This window comes from Eleutherodactylus coqui, chromosome 4 (assembly GCF_035609145.1).
Source record: "Eleutherodactylus coqui strain aEleCoq1 chromosome 4, aEleCoq1.hap1, whole genome shotgun sequence".
In the NCBI taxonomy this organism is placed as follows: domain Eukaryota; kingdom Metazoa; phylum Chordata; class Amphibia; order Anura; family Eleutherodactylidae; genus Eleutherodactylus; species Eleutherodactylus coqui.
The window spans coordinates 211,645,008-211,660,301 of record NC_089840.1 but is presented as its reverse complement, the minus strand read 5'-3'; the positions used below and the strand labels follow the sequence as shown (position 1 = coordinate 211,660,301).

The 15,294-nt window shown below is 42.7% G+C and overlaps 1 protein-coding gene across 7 annotated transcripts in view; it reads right to left on the bottom strand.

The window, feature by feature from the left end:
* The window catches only part of PLCE1 (phospholipase C epsilon 1), a 278,460-nt gene that overhangs the window by 156,547 nt on the left and 106,619 nt on the right, over positions 1-15,294 (bottom strand). For all 7 annotated transcript variants that reach the window (XM_066600696.1, XM_066600699.1, XM_066600700.1 and 4 more), the window contains exon 3: positions 1,706-1,955. In XM_066600696.1, coding sequence (XP_066456793.1) covers positions 1,706-1,955 — 250 coding nt within the window. The remainder of the gene's footprint in view (positions 1-1,705; positions 1,956-15,294) is intronic.

Sequence of the window (15,294 nt, the reverse complement as noted above, 5' to 3'; positions counted from 1 at the left end):
CTTATACTCGGGTTGGCTAATACTCGAGTATATAAGGTAAGTCCCTCTCCTTCCTGTCCCGGGACAGAACTTTGGGTGGATAAAGAAATTTTTGCGCTTGACAAATCTGAAGATTTCCCTTCCTCTGGACCAACTAGAGGGCGGAAACAAGCTGAACTAGATGGACATTGTCTTCATTCAGCCTAACATACTATGTTATGTTACAGCAATACCATTTTTTTATGGTTAGTTATGCTTTCCCGTTATTTTAATTTTTTTTGCTATATGTTGCCATATTCTAAGGCTTCATTTTTTGTCGGTTTAGCTATAGTTTTTATTTGTACCATAACATATCTGACATTATGTTGTTTATAGTGGCATTCGTGTGGGAAATTATGTAACATTTTAATAATTCAAGCTTCACATCAATATTTTTAATGTTTAGATTTTTTAACTGGAAAATGCTAAGTAATGGGGAAAAGACAGCTGATTGCGCTCGTGGGGTTAAAGATTTTTATTCTTTATAATAAAAATCTTTAACCCCACGAGCGCAATCAACTGTCTTTTCCCCATTACAAGTAATTTCTCAAGCACCTTGCAAGGTGCTTTGCTTGCTGGATATTTCAGCTCTCCGTCACTTCACGGATCAGGGAGTAAAAGATTCCATTTAAAGCCGTCCTGGACATCGATGCCGGCAGGGTCTATCTGTTAGATTTTCCCTGCTGGGCACTAGGTGAGTGCAAATAATTAATTATTTATGCACCGTTTTTGAATACTTTTTTCCTCAATTTTCTGATAACTTGGCGCACCCCTCATTTATATATTTTTAGAAAATGATAAGTGTTTGAACACTTTTTAAAATATTTTTAAATTTTATTAGACTTATTTTTACTTTAAAAAAAAAAAATCACAGCAGGGCACTTCAACATGCAATTTATTGTACCACACAGGATAACACTTCTGTATTGCTTTATATTGTACTTTTCATTGTTACCTATTAAGCTTTGTCTGTGGCAGGCTTATATACATGGCAGACCTGGGGGGCACACAGGGTGCTCCAGACTATCATGGCAACACCTTAAAAACCCACGATCCTGTTACATGGGGCCAATGCGGTAATGGAGTGGACCCTCAGCTAACAGCTTAGATGCCATGGTCGGCACTGACTGCAGTATCTAAGTGGTTAAACAGAGCCGTGAACTGTGTTAGCTTTAATCGTGGCCTGGTGTTGACTGTATCGCACAGCCAGCAACTGCCAGGCATGGAGGGAGCTCAGCTCCAGAGGCTACTCCATACTTGTATATCATTGGGGTTAAAATCTGAATAGGTTAGATATAGAGATGAGCGAACGTACTCGGATAAGCACTACTCGTCCGAGTAATGTGCCTTATCCGAGTACCGCTGTACTCGTCTTGAAAGATTCGGGACGCGCTGCGGAGCGGGGAGCTGCAGGGGAGAGCGGGGAGGAACGGAGGGGAGATCTTTCTCTCCTTCTCTCCCGCCCGCTCTGCCCCGCTCCCCGCTGCGACTCACCTGTCAGCAGCGGAGCGTCCCGAATCTTTCAAGACGAGTACAGCGGTACTCGGATAAGGCACATTACTCGGACGAGTAGTGCTTATCCGAGTACGTTCGCTCATCTCTAGTTAGATACAAAAGTTCCTTCATGTAAAAACTAATCCACAAAAACTACATTTTTGTGAATAATTACTGCCTGTGGCAAATTTACCTTTCAGCATTGTTCTTCCATTCGACCCACCGAACAAAGGTCCACTTCTCGCACCCAGCAATGTTGTAGCCTCCAGCAATGCTCCACTTATGTAATGAGAAATGCTAGTCCTTTGCAAAGTTGCATAAAATCCAGCATTTTGTTTTGCGGTTAGATCGATGACTTGGTTACTGACAGCAATTAATGGTTTTTCAAGCAGGCATATAGACAAATCCAAAATGTTCTCCTCCCCGTGGCCTTCATGGCAATCCTGAAAATAATAAGAGCAGTTTGTTACTACCACTTTTTAGCTAGAAAGTACAATTATAAATTAAACAATGTAACTTTATTACAATGTTGGTCACATTATACTTCTTAATGGATGTGTGAGTGCATAGATAAAGCAGAAATTGAGTTCTAACATTCTGTATTAGAAGATAATAGCTTATGTCTTGGTTGAAAGGACTCCCTCCGCACTGAACAAGTGGGTGGTGCACTTGTGACTGTAGCCTAGTGTGGTTGTTTCTATTCAGTTTCATCTCGCTATCTTATATGTGACTTTGTATGAGGGAATCCAATAGCAAGACTATAGACTCCTATTCACAACCTGCAGCTCCATATAGCCACTAAACTGCTGACAGGCGATCTACAGAGAATAATATAATATGCTCAGTTGCCCTGTTATAGTTTGCCTCTGTCTTGATTTAAGAAAGCAAATAAGTTTCCCGATTTTATTTTTCTAGTGTCTACTGAACTTTATGTGACAGCAACATGACTGCATTATACATTGAACACTAAGTAAAGACCAATGGATTCTAGATTCTAGATATATACCGTCCTATAATTCTAAACACAAAAGGCTATGGAGTCACTTGTACATGAAACATTGAAACACATATCTTACGAAATACCTGCAGAAAAAAAAAGGATTCACTTATCTTCCTTCTTACGCATTTAGAAAGCATCATACTTGGTTTGCAGGCTTTCCTACATTGAACTTGGCTTGGGGCATTCCCAGAATTGATCAACTGGTTTCTCAAGAATGCACACAAGCTCAGCTCTTCCTCTCCTCTTTCAGAGTCTGTGTAGCATAACCACGCCCACTCTATACTACACAGCTTTATCTCTCCATCGCATCTTCTCTCTGAGTAGCTGCTGGTTGTATGCTTTCACTGCTAATAAGTGCAAAAAATTCACCCAGAGTGAATTACAACCTTCTGTAATAGTAGCGGTCCCTGTCCTGATCGTCTCCACTATCCCCGGTCATACAGCCCTTTATAATAACTCAGTGGAAAGGCAGTAAATGCACATTCACAACAGGGAAGCAGACTAAGGGTGCATTCACACGAACGTATATCGGCTCGGTTTTCATGCTGAGCCGATATACGTCGTCCTCATCTGCAGGGGGGGGGGGGATGGAAGAGCCAGGAGCAGAACTGAGCTCCCGCCCCCTCTCTGCCTCCCCTCCGCCCCTCTGCACTATTTGCAATGAAAGGAGGCGGGACGGGGCCAAGTTCTGAGAATTAGCCCCGCCTCTCTCCATTGCAAATAGTGCAGAGGTGCGGAGAGGACGCAGAGAGGGGGCGGGAGCTCAGTTCCTGCTCCTGGCTCTTCCAGCCTCCATCCCCCCCCCCCCGCAGACGAGGACGATATATATCGGCTCGGCGTGAAAACCGAGCCGATATACGTTCGTGTGAATGCACCCTAAAGAAGGAGTCAGCCAGTTTACTCCTCCAGTCTGCAGTGCCTTGAAAAACAATACAACCTGAAATACGTAATGAAAACCAATTAGAAAAAAGTCCTAATTTCCAACAACGCATTGATTTAAAAAGTACAAGGGTGTGCATGGCCTTTAAATAGTTTCAAAATATAGATAACATTTATTACTTCAGGAGAATAAATTACTCAAACGAATGCCAATGTTGGGTCAGTCTGACCAGTGTAAGAATATAAAATGCAGTTACCAATAAAGTGACGGTGAATTTGGCTCAACTGAATAATTTTAGGAAGCTTACTTTGTTTCATACCAATCAAATAAAGAGATATCGCTAAATCTTTACTGCAGAATCAAACATTTGCTCAAACATGGCCCACTGAATATAACTCTTCAACTCTGAAAGGTGTGGAAGACTCTAGGATAAGGTTACATGGGGCGGTGTACTACTTTACCACACATCGTGGATTCTGATTTGCACAGCATTGCACTACTGTTTTGTTTACAGTTGCTTTACTCCAAAAACAGTGCCACACCTGTTAACAGGTTGTGTGTGGTATTGCAATTCAGCCTCATTCACTTCAATGCAGCTGATCTGCATTGCCACACACAATCCATGGACAGGTATGGCACTTTGTAAACCTGGCCTTAGCTGAAATAGGACAGCCTCCCACTGCTTAAAATCAGAATATTGTGGTAATCTTTATTATTTAAAATGTAACCCCCCCAGGAAAGGGCCGTGGGCTTTGGAGCCTTAGATAACTTTATATATTAACAGATCTGAGCCTTGAGTAACGCTCCGGGACGTAGAGGAATTAAGAGCTCAATGGACCAGCGAAACTGTTCAGTAATAAAATTATGCTTTGAGACATTATTGTTCCTGCTAAGCGCTCATTCATCAGTTTTGACATTATATACATGCTTAATCTTCAGTGCATTTACTTAATCCCTTCTCGCCGCAGCCATTTTTCATTCTTTCATTGTCGTATTTTCGTTCCCATCTTCCAAGAGTTATAACTTCTGGGTTTTTTTATATCGACATAATTGTGTGAAGAATGGTTTCGTTTTTTTATGGGACATATTATATTTTAAATGTTACCATTGAATACACAATGATGTATTGAAAAGCTAAAACATGTTTAACTGGGAGGGAATTGAAAAAACTTGAAAACAACTCTGCCATTGTTGTCTAGGGTCTTTTCTTACAGTGTTCACTGAATAGTAAGAAATGACATGTTATTTTTACACTTCGGATCAGTAGAAATAGCAGATATACCAATTCTTTATAGTTCTTGTGATGTTTTACTGCTTTAAAAAAAATAAATAAGCTGTTTTCAACAAATTCAGACATCCATATGTTTTTTATTTGTTCCATACATACAATACACTTTTTGCTTTTTTTTTCATGCAGTTTACCTCCCCATCCCACCCAGTAAAATTTTTTGCAAGAAAGTTAAATTTCCCTGTTAGGTCGGCTACCCGGGTCTGCTGCACACTTGCTATCGTGGGCAAACACGAGCGTCACTATACTCCTTCTGCACGAATTGCTCTTAGCTCTGTGCTTTCCAACAGCACTACAGGAGTTAATCCTCCCCAGTGCTCTCAGGCCAGCTGCGGGGTAACAGGCAATTACCTTCCTATTTAGCTGAGGATCCCCTTCTTTGCCCGAGTTTTGGTGTATGTTTGCCCGTCACCTAGCAAAGGCCTCCTGTTCCTGTCTGGACTTACAGAGTACCTTTGCACTCTGCCTGTCCTAACATCTTTCCGGATTCTGTCAGTAGACTGCACTGTTTCCCGATGTGCTGTACCAGTGTCCAACCTCTAAGGGTCAACTGCCAACCACACCGGGACTACTCCTCAGGTAGCGACCCACTCAGTGCCACACTGCAAAGTCCAGGTCCCTGTACAGGGGTTAAAGGGTGAAAATCGGGGACCCGTCAGAATAACGCCCTCAGGATTAGCCCAAAATCAAATCGGTTGGTTGGTATAGTGGGTCCAAACTCGCTGTCCGTAACACTGTGTCGCTTCTGCAGTTTGTTGCTCTGGTCCCTGCTGATTTCTCGGTCACGCAATCATGTAGTGACAAGTACACCTGATTGCTGTTGCTGTGGTCAATTCTTGGCCTAAACATTGGAGAGGGTTGTGGGGACTGGTTGCAACCGTCACATGATCTGTAAGTCAGCATGGAAGCACAGAGACCGGGTGGACTGACACAGATGAGTATTGATGATTTACTTTATTGAATAAAATGGCAAAAATAAAGGAATGGGGCCGTGAGGGGCACAATAAATAAATAAGGCCATAAAGGGCACGATGATGGAATGAGGGGTGAAATAGGCTTTGCGAATGAGTAGGGACATAAAAGGGGGCATTATTATTGAATGTTAAAGAGTGGGGGAATAAAGAAAACACTATTTCTGAGTTGTGTGCAGGGTGCAAAAAGTGGTACTTTAGGTGGCATCATTACTATGTGGGGCATTATGTGTGGTGAGATTGTATAGAGGTGTAGAAACAAAGACAGATGGCAGGCAAATTTGAGCCACCGTTGTCTGCAGGTCATTCCGTGACCTGGAGAAGCTTTCTGGGCCGGATGGACAAGAAAAGGGAAAGTCTGCAGTCAGGGAGGATGTTACCTGTGATCCCTGAATATAACCATACTGTAAAGCATCTGTGTATAGCTGGTATCTACTATTATATGGTCATTGTATGGGGGTAATATTGGTCTTTGTATTGTGTATTTTTCAACATCAGTATGGTGGTATTCTGTCAATATGTGGTGGTTATATGTAGTTATGGTCTGGCGGTATTATTTGGCTCTCATATAGTGCTATTATTAGTAATATTGGTCTTTGCACAGTAACAGTATGGCAGTATTTTCCATCACTATGTGTTGGTAATACGCGATTATGGTCAGGTAATATGTGTCCCTTATAATATAGTGCTGTTATTGGCAATGTTGGTCTTAGTACAGCCAGTTTTATAAGGGTCATGATGTTTGCAGGGATACTGTACATGTGTTTCTTTCTTCACTTTTACAAAAACTTTTTTTTAATAAACTTTATTAACATTTTATTCCATTATTTATGCAGTTCTACTTGGAATATTCGAGTGCGATTGTTTGATTGCTTTTAAAATGCTTTGGTATACAGCTGGCATGCCTAAAAGCTTTTTTAAAGGTGCTTTTAGATGGAAAACCAAAAGAGATGCTAACTACACTCAGTTGAGGACAGTACTTCTGGAAAAAAAACATCAACTCGGATGCAACATGTCCCTTAAAATCCATTTTCTCCTCTCCCACCTAGACTTTTCCCCTCCTAGTTTTGGAGCTGTCAGTGATAAACATGGATATTTCTATAATGGAACAAAGATATCAGGGCCGTTGAAATGAAGCAATGCTTGTAGATTACTCCTGGTCTGCGTGTAAGGATGCTCCGAACTCACTTACAAGAGGCAAGCCAAAAGAAAACGATCTCATGAAGTCACCACATGATTCTCTTCACACCGAACCACCTGCCAGGAATTCTTCCATCAATTTAGAACTCTTAGAATGTAACGGTCATTAAAAAAGATTTCAAATGCACTTTCAATGTTGTTAGCATATGTAATTAAAATGTATTATTTTCTCTTAATCCGTTAAAATAACATACTTCCACGTATTGTATATCACAGAAACTAGAGATAATAAAAACTTTTCTTTGTCATATTCGTTTTTCTCACCACAAAATTAGAAAGATTTGACTCATGAAGTTAAGGAAACGTTCCAAAATATTTTTTTTGTTGGCCTGTGTTATCATTCAAAAAAATCATTCATATGAATGAAAGCGAATGATAACAGTTCGGTCTAAGCACGAGCCAACGACGAACAAGAATCATTCCCTTTTCACTCATCATTCATTTTATGCAGACATAAAAATCATCGTTGGCTCGTTCGCTTATCGTTCAGTTTAAACAGCGCTCATCCAGTCACTCTCATTCACTTATACAGTGAATGTCAAAAACTAAACAATGCTCGTTTGAATGTGCCATCGATGTGTCTGCCTGTCTAAAAGCTCCATTTGGACACAACGATTATCGCTCAAAATTCGCTCAAAAGACTTACATCGTGCAGTTTTCATTAAGCCGTCGCTCATCGTTGTCTTTTAGCGTGCTGAAAGATGATGATGAGTCTTATTAAGGATTCACAGCGGGGTACAGCTGATACTATTGTTTCAGCTGTATCCTGCTCCCTGATAACGGGCTGAGTATGAAGAACAGAGCGGTCCAGATCTGTTCTCCATACCCGACATGCAGCGCTCAGCTGTATAACAGCCGGGCTCTCCGTGCAGAAAACATCTGGATGCAGAAGGCAAGCAGGGGGACCCCGCTTGTCTTCTGCATCCTCCGCTCCGAGCGCTCGGCTGTATAACAGCCGGGCGCTCAGAGCGGAGAACAGCTGGATGCAGAAGACAAGCGGGGACACCCCGTTTGTCTTCTGCATCCTCCGCTAACAGCGCAAGGTGATCGCTCATCTTGAGCGATCATCTTGAGCTGCAAATGACACAACGATGATCACTTAAAAGTCGCTTGAGCGACATCTTTTGAGCGATTATCGTTGTGTCTAAATGGGCCTTTACGCCACTCGCTCATTAGCTTGTTCAAACGAGGATCAGCTCACCTAAAAGCAGCCTCAATTCTCAGCCTGCCTGGACTACCTATCAGCGTCCTACATTTGCATTTGCGGGCTGCCACAATCCGCCCCGGGCTGCCTTTGTACACTGTATACATTGGATGATGTCTCTCCATCACATATAACAATAACCACACACGCAGTGGTGCACTTATCTCCACGTTTTTGAATGATTTGGGGAATAAACATTTAAAGAGGTCAAAGTCATTCTAGCGATGTAAAAAGAACAAAGTATGCCATCTGTATATACCAGTCCACGAACGTGCTTAAAGGCACCTATGACTAACAAATTTTATGTCAATACAAAAGCAACTTTCCAGGAAAAGTATTCAAAAAATGTGAGATGTGCAGAAGAAAGCGAGCCAGAACGTCTACAGTTTGCTCTTGCAGTTTCTTCTGGCAGCAACAGGAAAAATGCCTTGTTGACAAAAAAAGGAGACAGAGTTTCCTCGGAAGGATTATATACGAAATAATGGTGTTAATCCAACATGTGTAAAGTAGTCTCCAAGACTGTCGCCAGAAAATCTGTTGCTTGCAGAACATTTTCCAATTCTGTTCCTTTTCACAGAAGGCTGCGGTATTTTATTAAATTATTTACTTTTTGTAATTTACAATTGGCTTTGGAACGTCCTGTAATCTCAATAAACAAACTTTTTAGATCATAACAGCAAAATATTTGCTTCATAGCAAAATATTTATTGCTTTCACAAACAGTAGAAACTGTATGACATTACTCAGGTTTTCTAAGAGAATAAATTAGTTCTAGTCATTGGAATACAAGTAACATTTTGTAACACATATTGGAATACCAGCACAATCTTATTTTGTATGATTGAGGTGACACGCTGGCAAAACTGTAAGGCCTCCCTCACACAGGGCGTTTAGTACAGCGTTTAGCGCTGCCTTTTCAGCCCAGCGCTAAACTCTGTACAACACTCCCATTCATTTCAATGGGGCTGCTCACAGCCTTCCAACTCTGCGCTTTGACAGCGATGCAAGTTCTATTTTGGGGCATTTTCAGCCCTGCGTCGCCCATTAAAATGAATGGGCAGCGGTTTCAGCACTGCTGAAAACACAGCAACACTTGGTGCCGTGTTTTTGGCAGCGTTAACCGCTCGCCGATTTTCGGGGTGTGGGCTTGCAATAGAAGCCCTACCCCGAAAATCAGTCCCACCTAGGCTAAAGGAAAAAAAGAAAGTAATACTCACCTAGCCGCTGTGGTCCGGATCGCGGCCGCTGGTCTCTGCCGCTCATCCGGGCTTCTCCAACACTCCCAAGTCTATTGCCGTAGGCCAGGTTTGAGAACCCCGCCTCCAGCAATAGAGTGCGGTGATTGGTTGTCAGCGTGCTCGATGCCCAATCACAGCCCTTCATTGACTGTCTCAGCCGAGCTGAAAACGCAGCCAAAACGCTGGCATACTTTATGCTGCTGAAACCGGGCGGAAACTGCAGTAAACGCAGCGTTGAAAAACGCTGCATTTCTGCAAACGCCCTTTGTGAGGGAGGCCTTACGTTATATCAGTGTCGTGGCTGAAGTTGACAGGGCAGGATGGGAAAGCTGTATCACTGCTTCAGCAGATAAGAGAAGTCTTACATGCTTGCAGCAACATTTGCTTTTACCTTACCAATGTCTGAAAATAAAAATTAGACTTACCAGTAGTGCAACTTTGAAATTACAGCAGTTTTGATTAAAAACACCTTACTATTCTGTCTGTAGCCCGTACAAAGAATGCACTGTAATGTAACCATATTTAGGCTGTATGCACACAGACAATTCCCATTTGACAGCCCTGTCTGTGTGCTGTCCAACGTGTGGGACAACGCACATTACAAGTCCTATACTTGTGTGGACTCACACAAGAACAGGACATGAAGCCATTTTTTTGAAACTCAGAGCATCAGACCGCTTGAATGCATGAAACTATTCAAATAAATGGGTTTTTTCTCGGTGTATTTTCTGTCCATATTGTAATCGGATGGAATATTCCCTGTGTACAGAAGCCCTTACAGACTACAAATAAACCCTGTATAGTCACACTTCATTCCATCTTTCCCCTAATTCTTGCTTACATACTGAATTGTGCTGGAAATTTAAAGCGTAAAGGCCCATTTACACGCAAAGATAATCTTTCAAATGATTGAAAGATTGAATGCTTTAGCGATCTTTTAGCATAAAGTGTTAATGGCCAGTAATGAGCATTAACACTTTATCATCTTCATTTGCATGTAGCAGGGCCTCCGGGAGCTGTTTGCAGAGCCCAGTGTGTGACTAATCCCACACTAAGCTGTGCGCACATCTGCATTGTTCTTCACACAGTTCCCCGCAGAATACGATGTAATCTCTCGACTCCTGTGGAGAACACAGCATGCGGTCTGTTAAGAGATACTTTATCTCTCTGCGGCTGAACAATGGATTTTAAGTTCACCTTAAAATCAGCATTCAGAAAAAAAGCGCACGATGGCAGCATTTACAAGTAACAATTATCACTTATTTCCAGTCGTTTGAAAGAATTTTGAGCGATAATCGTTAAGTGTAAATGGGCCTTTACACCTAGAAGGAATTAGTGGAATTCCATGAAACCTAGTAGATATGTACAGAGTCATACCCAAAGTAAATGATAGCTAATTGAAAAAAATCAGACAAAAGTTTATTACTGTTCAGTACAGGTTTCAGTATGACTACGTGCCCACCATGAGCACCTATGCATTCTTGGATCCCTGCATGACTTGTGCAGTTAGTTGTTATACAGTTTGTGGTGGGTGGCCATGTGACGTAATCCATTTATCTATGGCGTCCCACACATGCTCTATTGGGGATAAATCTAGGGACAGCGCAAGCCAATCAATGGTCGTGACCTTGCAAGGTGTGTCTTGTGATGGCTGCAGTATATACTCCATCCAATTTTTAATCATACCCTTCATATGGAGATACTTTGATGCAAGTTTCATACATTTTCTGAGAGTCTAGGTGTAACACATGCGCCAAGGTTTCCTTTCATAACGGAATAATGGTGCCCATTAGAGTTACATAGTTTGCTCAGCATGAATAGTGCTTTGTGCGTCATTCTTGAAGTCAATGACAGAGGCTCTGAACAGCGGTGTGAAGAGAAGCTAAGAGAAACAGGAACAGCATACCGGCATAACAAGTTTAGTGTCACACAAGATAGAATGTCCACCGCGGTGTCAATGACAGCAGGACACCACAAACAGATGCTGGCCAGTTTCTTGCCTTACATTGCGTGATTACATAGACAACTGACCCCTAGATGTCTCTTATTGTGTAGAGATCTTGGAATTAGGTTTGATTGCAATAAATTGAATAAAAACATACTATTTTATACTTCTGATTCCCTTTAGGATGAATTAACACAGGACAGATATTTTCGTAGAAATTTCTCTAATTGAACCTCAGTTCCATACATCTGAAGGGGATTAATTTGGCAGCAAGCAAATTTGAGTTCTGCAACAAAATCTGCGGCATGTGAGTTCACATAGAGTTGAGTGAACATACTCTGCCGAGCTTGATGGTGCTCGTTACTCGAACGAGCATCAAGGAGGGAGAGGGAGAGAGAGAGAGAGAGAAGAAAAAAAAAGCTCGGGACCCTGCGTTCCACATACAAAAATGCTTGAGTCTCCCATTCTAGTCAATGGGGTTCGTTACTCGAGTAGAGCTCTCGAATAACGAGGACCCGAGCATTTGGGTGCTCTCTCATCTCTATTATTTATACTTTTTTTTTTTTTAGTTCCCAGAGGGAGGATGAACATGAAAATGCGATCCTTTGATTGGTCCTGCAGTATGATGTAATAGCATTACATCATACTGCGATCGGACAGACATTCTATAAAGCCACCCCAAGGGCATGGCTTGATAGGCATTCTACTATGACAGCCCTGGGGCCTTTCAAAAGACCACCAGCTGCCATGACACCCGTACAGTAATCCACAATCTCATTGCGGGGGGCCGTATGAGACCTCGGAACATCGACTGGGGGATTTAAATGCAGCTGTTAGAACTGACAGCGTCATTAAAAAGGCTAATTGCTCTGATGAGCCACACGGCTTATCGTTGCTGTTGTGGGCGAGCGGCGGCTGTGCGGAACAGCTGGCACCCGCATTGTATGACGAGAGATCGCTGTGCAATCGCTCTTCATACATAACACGATGCTGCAAGACTTAACTGTACGTCCTATAGTGTAAAGGGGCTAAGAGGGTTTTCCTACTACCTAAAATTGCTTCACAGCTACTTTTTCCTTCCTGTTAGCTGCTCACCAGGACATGTGACTGCTGCAGCCAATCACTGGCTGATTACCGTGACAAGGGAAGCCCCAGGCCTAGAATCTGGGCCTACCTAGACGGTCTCTATATGTACATAACAATTAGTTACAACAATACTAAATAGTAAATGCAAAACAGCACGTTATAATACTGGGAACTTATCTGGCTATGGTGAAACTAGGAGGAGGTTGACTGGACCAGAACTCCATCATACAGAAGAATAACTGGCGCCCTCTGAAAAAAGGGGCTGCAATAAAATGCATTACATTGATAGCTGTTTGGCCGGCTGGGGGAAACACCACGGACCAATCAAATCCAACAGCAGCATACTGAGGTTTACACATCAGCATCCAGAGGCCAAATGACACAGTTTGATGCAAAACTCGGCATGCAGTTACATCTCAGGCAGATATGTAAATCATTAGGCCCCCTGTCATCGGGCGAGGCGGAATATCGCTAGCGATACTCTGCCGCCAGTAAGCAGGGGAGAGAACTGACAGATAGGCTCACCACGGCAAATCGCTGCAATTTTAATCCCATGAACGGAGAATCGCTATGATTCTTCACTCATGGACAGGGGGCTGCGCTTTCCATAGCAACGCCAAGCCCACCAGACAGATATTCTCATCCATCCATCCATCTATATATTATTTTTTTTTATTTTTTTCAACTTATGCAGACTATGGAAACAAAAAGCTGAAATGCACACTGTGTATTGGTGTATTGTTTTCTCGGTTACACACCATTAATTTAGATGCATGCATGTAAGTTCACCGTGTCCTGTACACAGATTAGATCACGACGCAGAGAATGTTTTGGATGCTTCAAATGACGAAGATGAATGATTATTTTTCAATGCCGTATTCTGTTAAGATTAAGGAAGGTGTTTACAGTTGTACTTTAGAAGTGGAAGCTTCAGACTTGTCTCTCTGCAAAGGTTTTTAAAATAGATATGGTGAACACTTCCAACCACAGAATAATCAGCTGTTGAGACCAGTAAACTGCAACATGGGGTCAGGAAAAGTGACATGTGCTCAAAAGACTCCAGCTTGTCACTTAAAATACTTGGAAGTCGGCTACAAGAGTGCATAAAGGGTACTGAAAGGTAAAACCACTAAAAATTTATATACAGTGCTGTGTAAAGGTTTTAGGCATCTGTGGAAAAAATTCTGCAAAAGTAAAAGTTTTTCAAATATAGGCATCTGACTTCAAAGCCAATGTTATTAACTCCTCTCTGTGGTGTAAGGAAGAACAAGGAGTCCGGGAAGTGATGATATGGCCCCACAGAGCCCTAATCTCACATCATCCAGTCTGTCTGGGATGACGTGAAGAGACAGAAGGATTTGAGCAAACTACGGTACTGGTGTATCTTGTCTCCACCAGAAGAATGGGTGGAGACAAAATGCATGCCCACAACCAATAACCAGAACTTGATTGGCTGGGCAGGGGAATGGGTGCCCATCATCTCCCCTTCTGCCTTGTGTCACTTACCCCTCCGCCGCTCTCCCTTAGGGAGACTAACAGCGGCTGACTGACTGTGCCGGAGTAGAGAGGGGAGAAGGCAGAGTGCTGGGGCCAGTGACAGGTGAGGGGATGGAAGTCTGTAAGTGGCGGACACATTGCAGCACAAATGGGAGGCTGGCAGGCAGAGTCTCCACGGGGGACACACTGCACCGAAGTCGGTAGGCGACAACTTCCAGGAGGGGAAACGATGTTACAGTGGTGGGGATGGAATTTTCTCCACTATTCTTCTGGTGGAGACAAGATACACCAGTATCCAATCTACATCCACAGAAGATCTCTGGTTAGTTCTCCAAGATGTTTGGAACAACCTCCATGTAGAGTTCCTTCCAAAACTGTGTGCAAGTATGCCTAGAAGAATTGATGTGGTTTAAAGACAAAGGGCAATCACGCCAAATAGTGATTTGAGTTAGATTCCTCCTTTGTTCATTCACTTTGCATTTTATTTGACAAAAGACTATTAAAGGGGGTTTCCAGTCAAATATTACTGATGACCTATTATCCGTCAACAATAGTTGATCGTCTGGGGTTCCTCACTCGGGACGCCGACCGTTCAGCTGAGCGGGCGCATGCTGTCAGCGCCACAATAACACAGAGGTCAGAGAGGAAGCCTCCGCGCCGACCTTCGTGCAGTGGCCGGCGCTTGTAACTACAGGCACGGCTCTCACTGAAATCAATGGGAGCTGTGACTGCAGTTACAAGCATCGGCCACTACATGGGAGGTCGGCGAGGAGACCTCCACTCTGATCTCTGTGTATTTGCAGCGGAAGCCTCCGCGCTGACCTCCTTATAATGGCCGGCGGTTGTTCTGACCAGCTCAGGTTTACTTGGGTTTATGCTGTCTGAAACTAGTCAATTTTTCAGTCTGTGCGATACTGTTACACGGATCTACCACAGAAACTGCTTAGAGGCGACACAGACTCTCCTATCACAGTTACTGCTGATTATCACACAGTTATAATAGAGGAGATCACTGCTCATCTTAACTGTATACTTATGGTCTGTACCTTATTTAGGTGAATATAGAAGGTAATGATGATTAATCTTTTTATCAGCAGGCAGAATTGGTATAGTCTTGAGCTAATGCTATGCTGATGCATCATAGGATTGATTTGAAACTGAATGTAAAAAATCTTACCATCAAGATGGTGCCTGGTAAGTATAAGACAGGAGGCTGCACTACATGGAAGTGGCTGCAATGCACAGAGTAGACCTCCAGAATGTGACAAGCAATCAGCTGAGGGGTGCAGGGACACAGTCGCTCCTTAAGAGGGCGCTCCGTTTCTCTTCCCAGGGTTCATAAAGGTACAATTACATTAAGCATCTAATTCCCTTTCAGAACTACTTCTGTTCACCGCATCCTAATTGTTTCTACAGGCACATTCCCTACATGTAGTTACCTAATACTTACTAATTCACTGAATACTTCCTTAC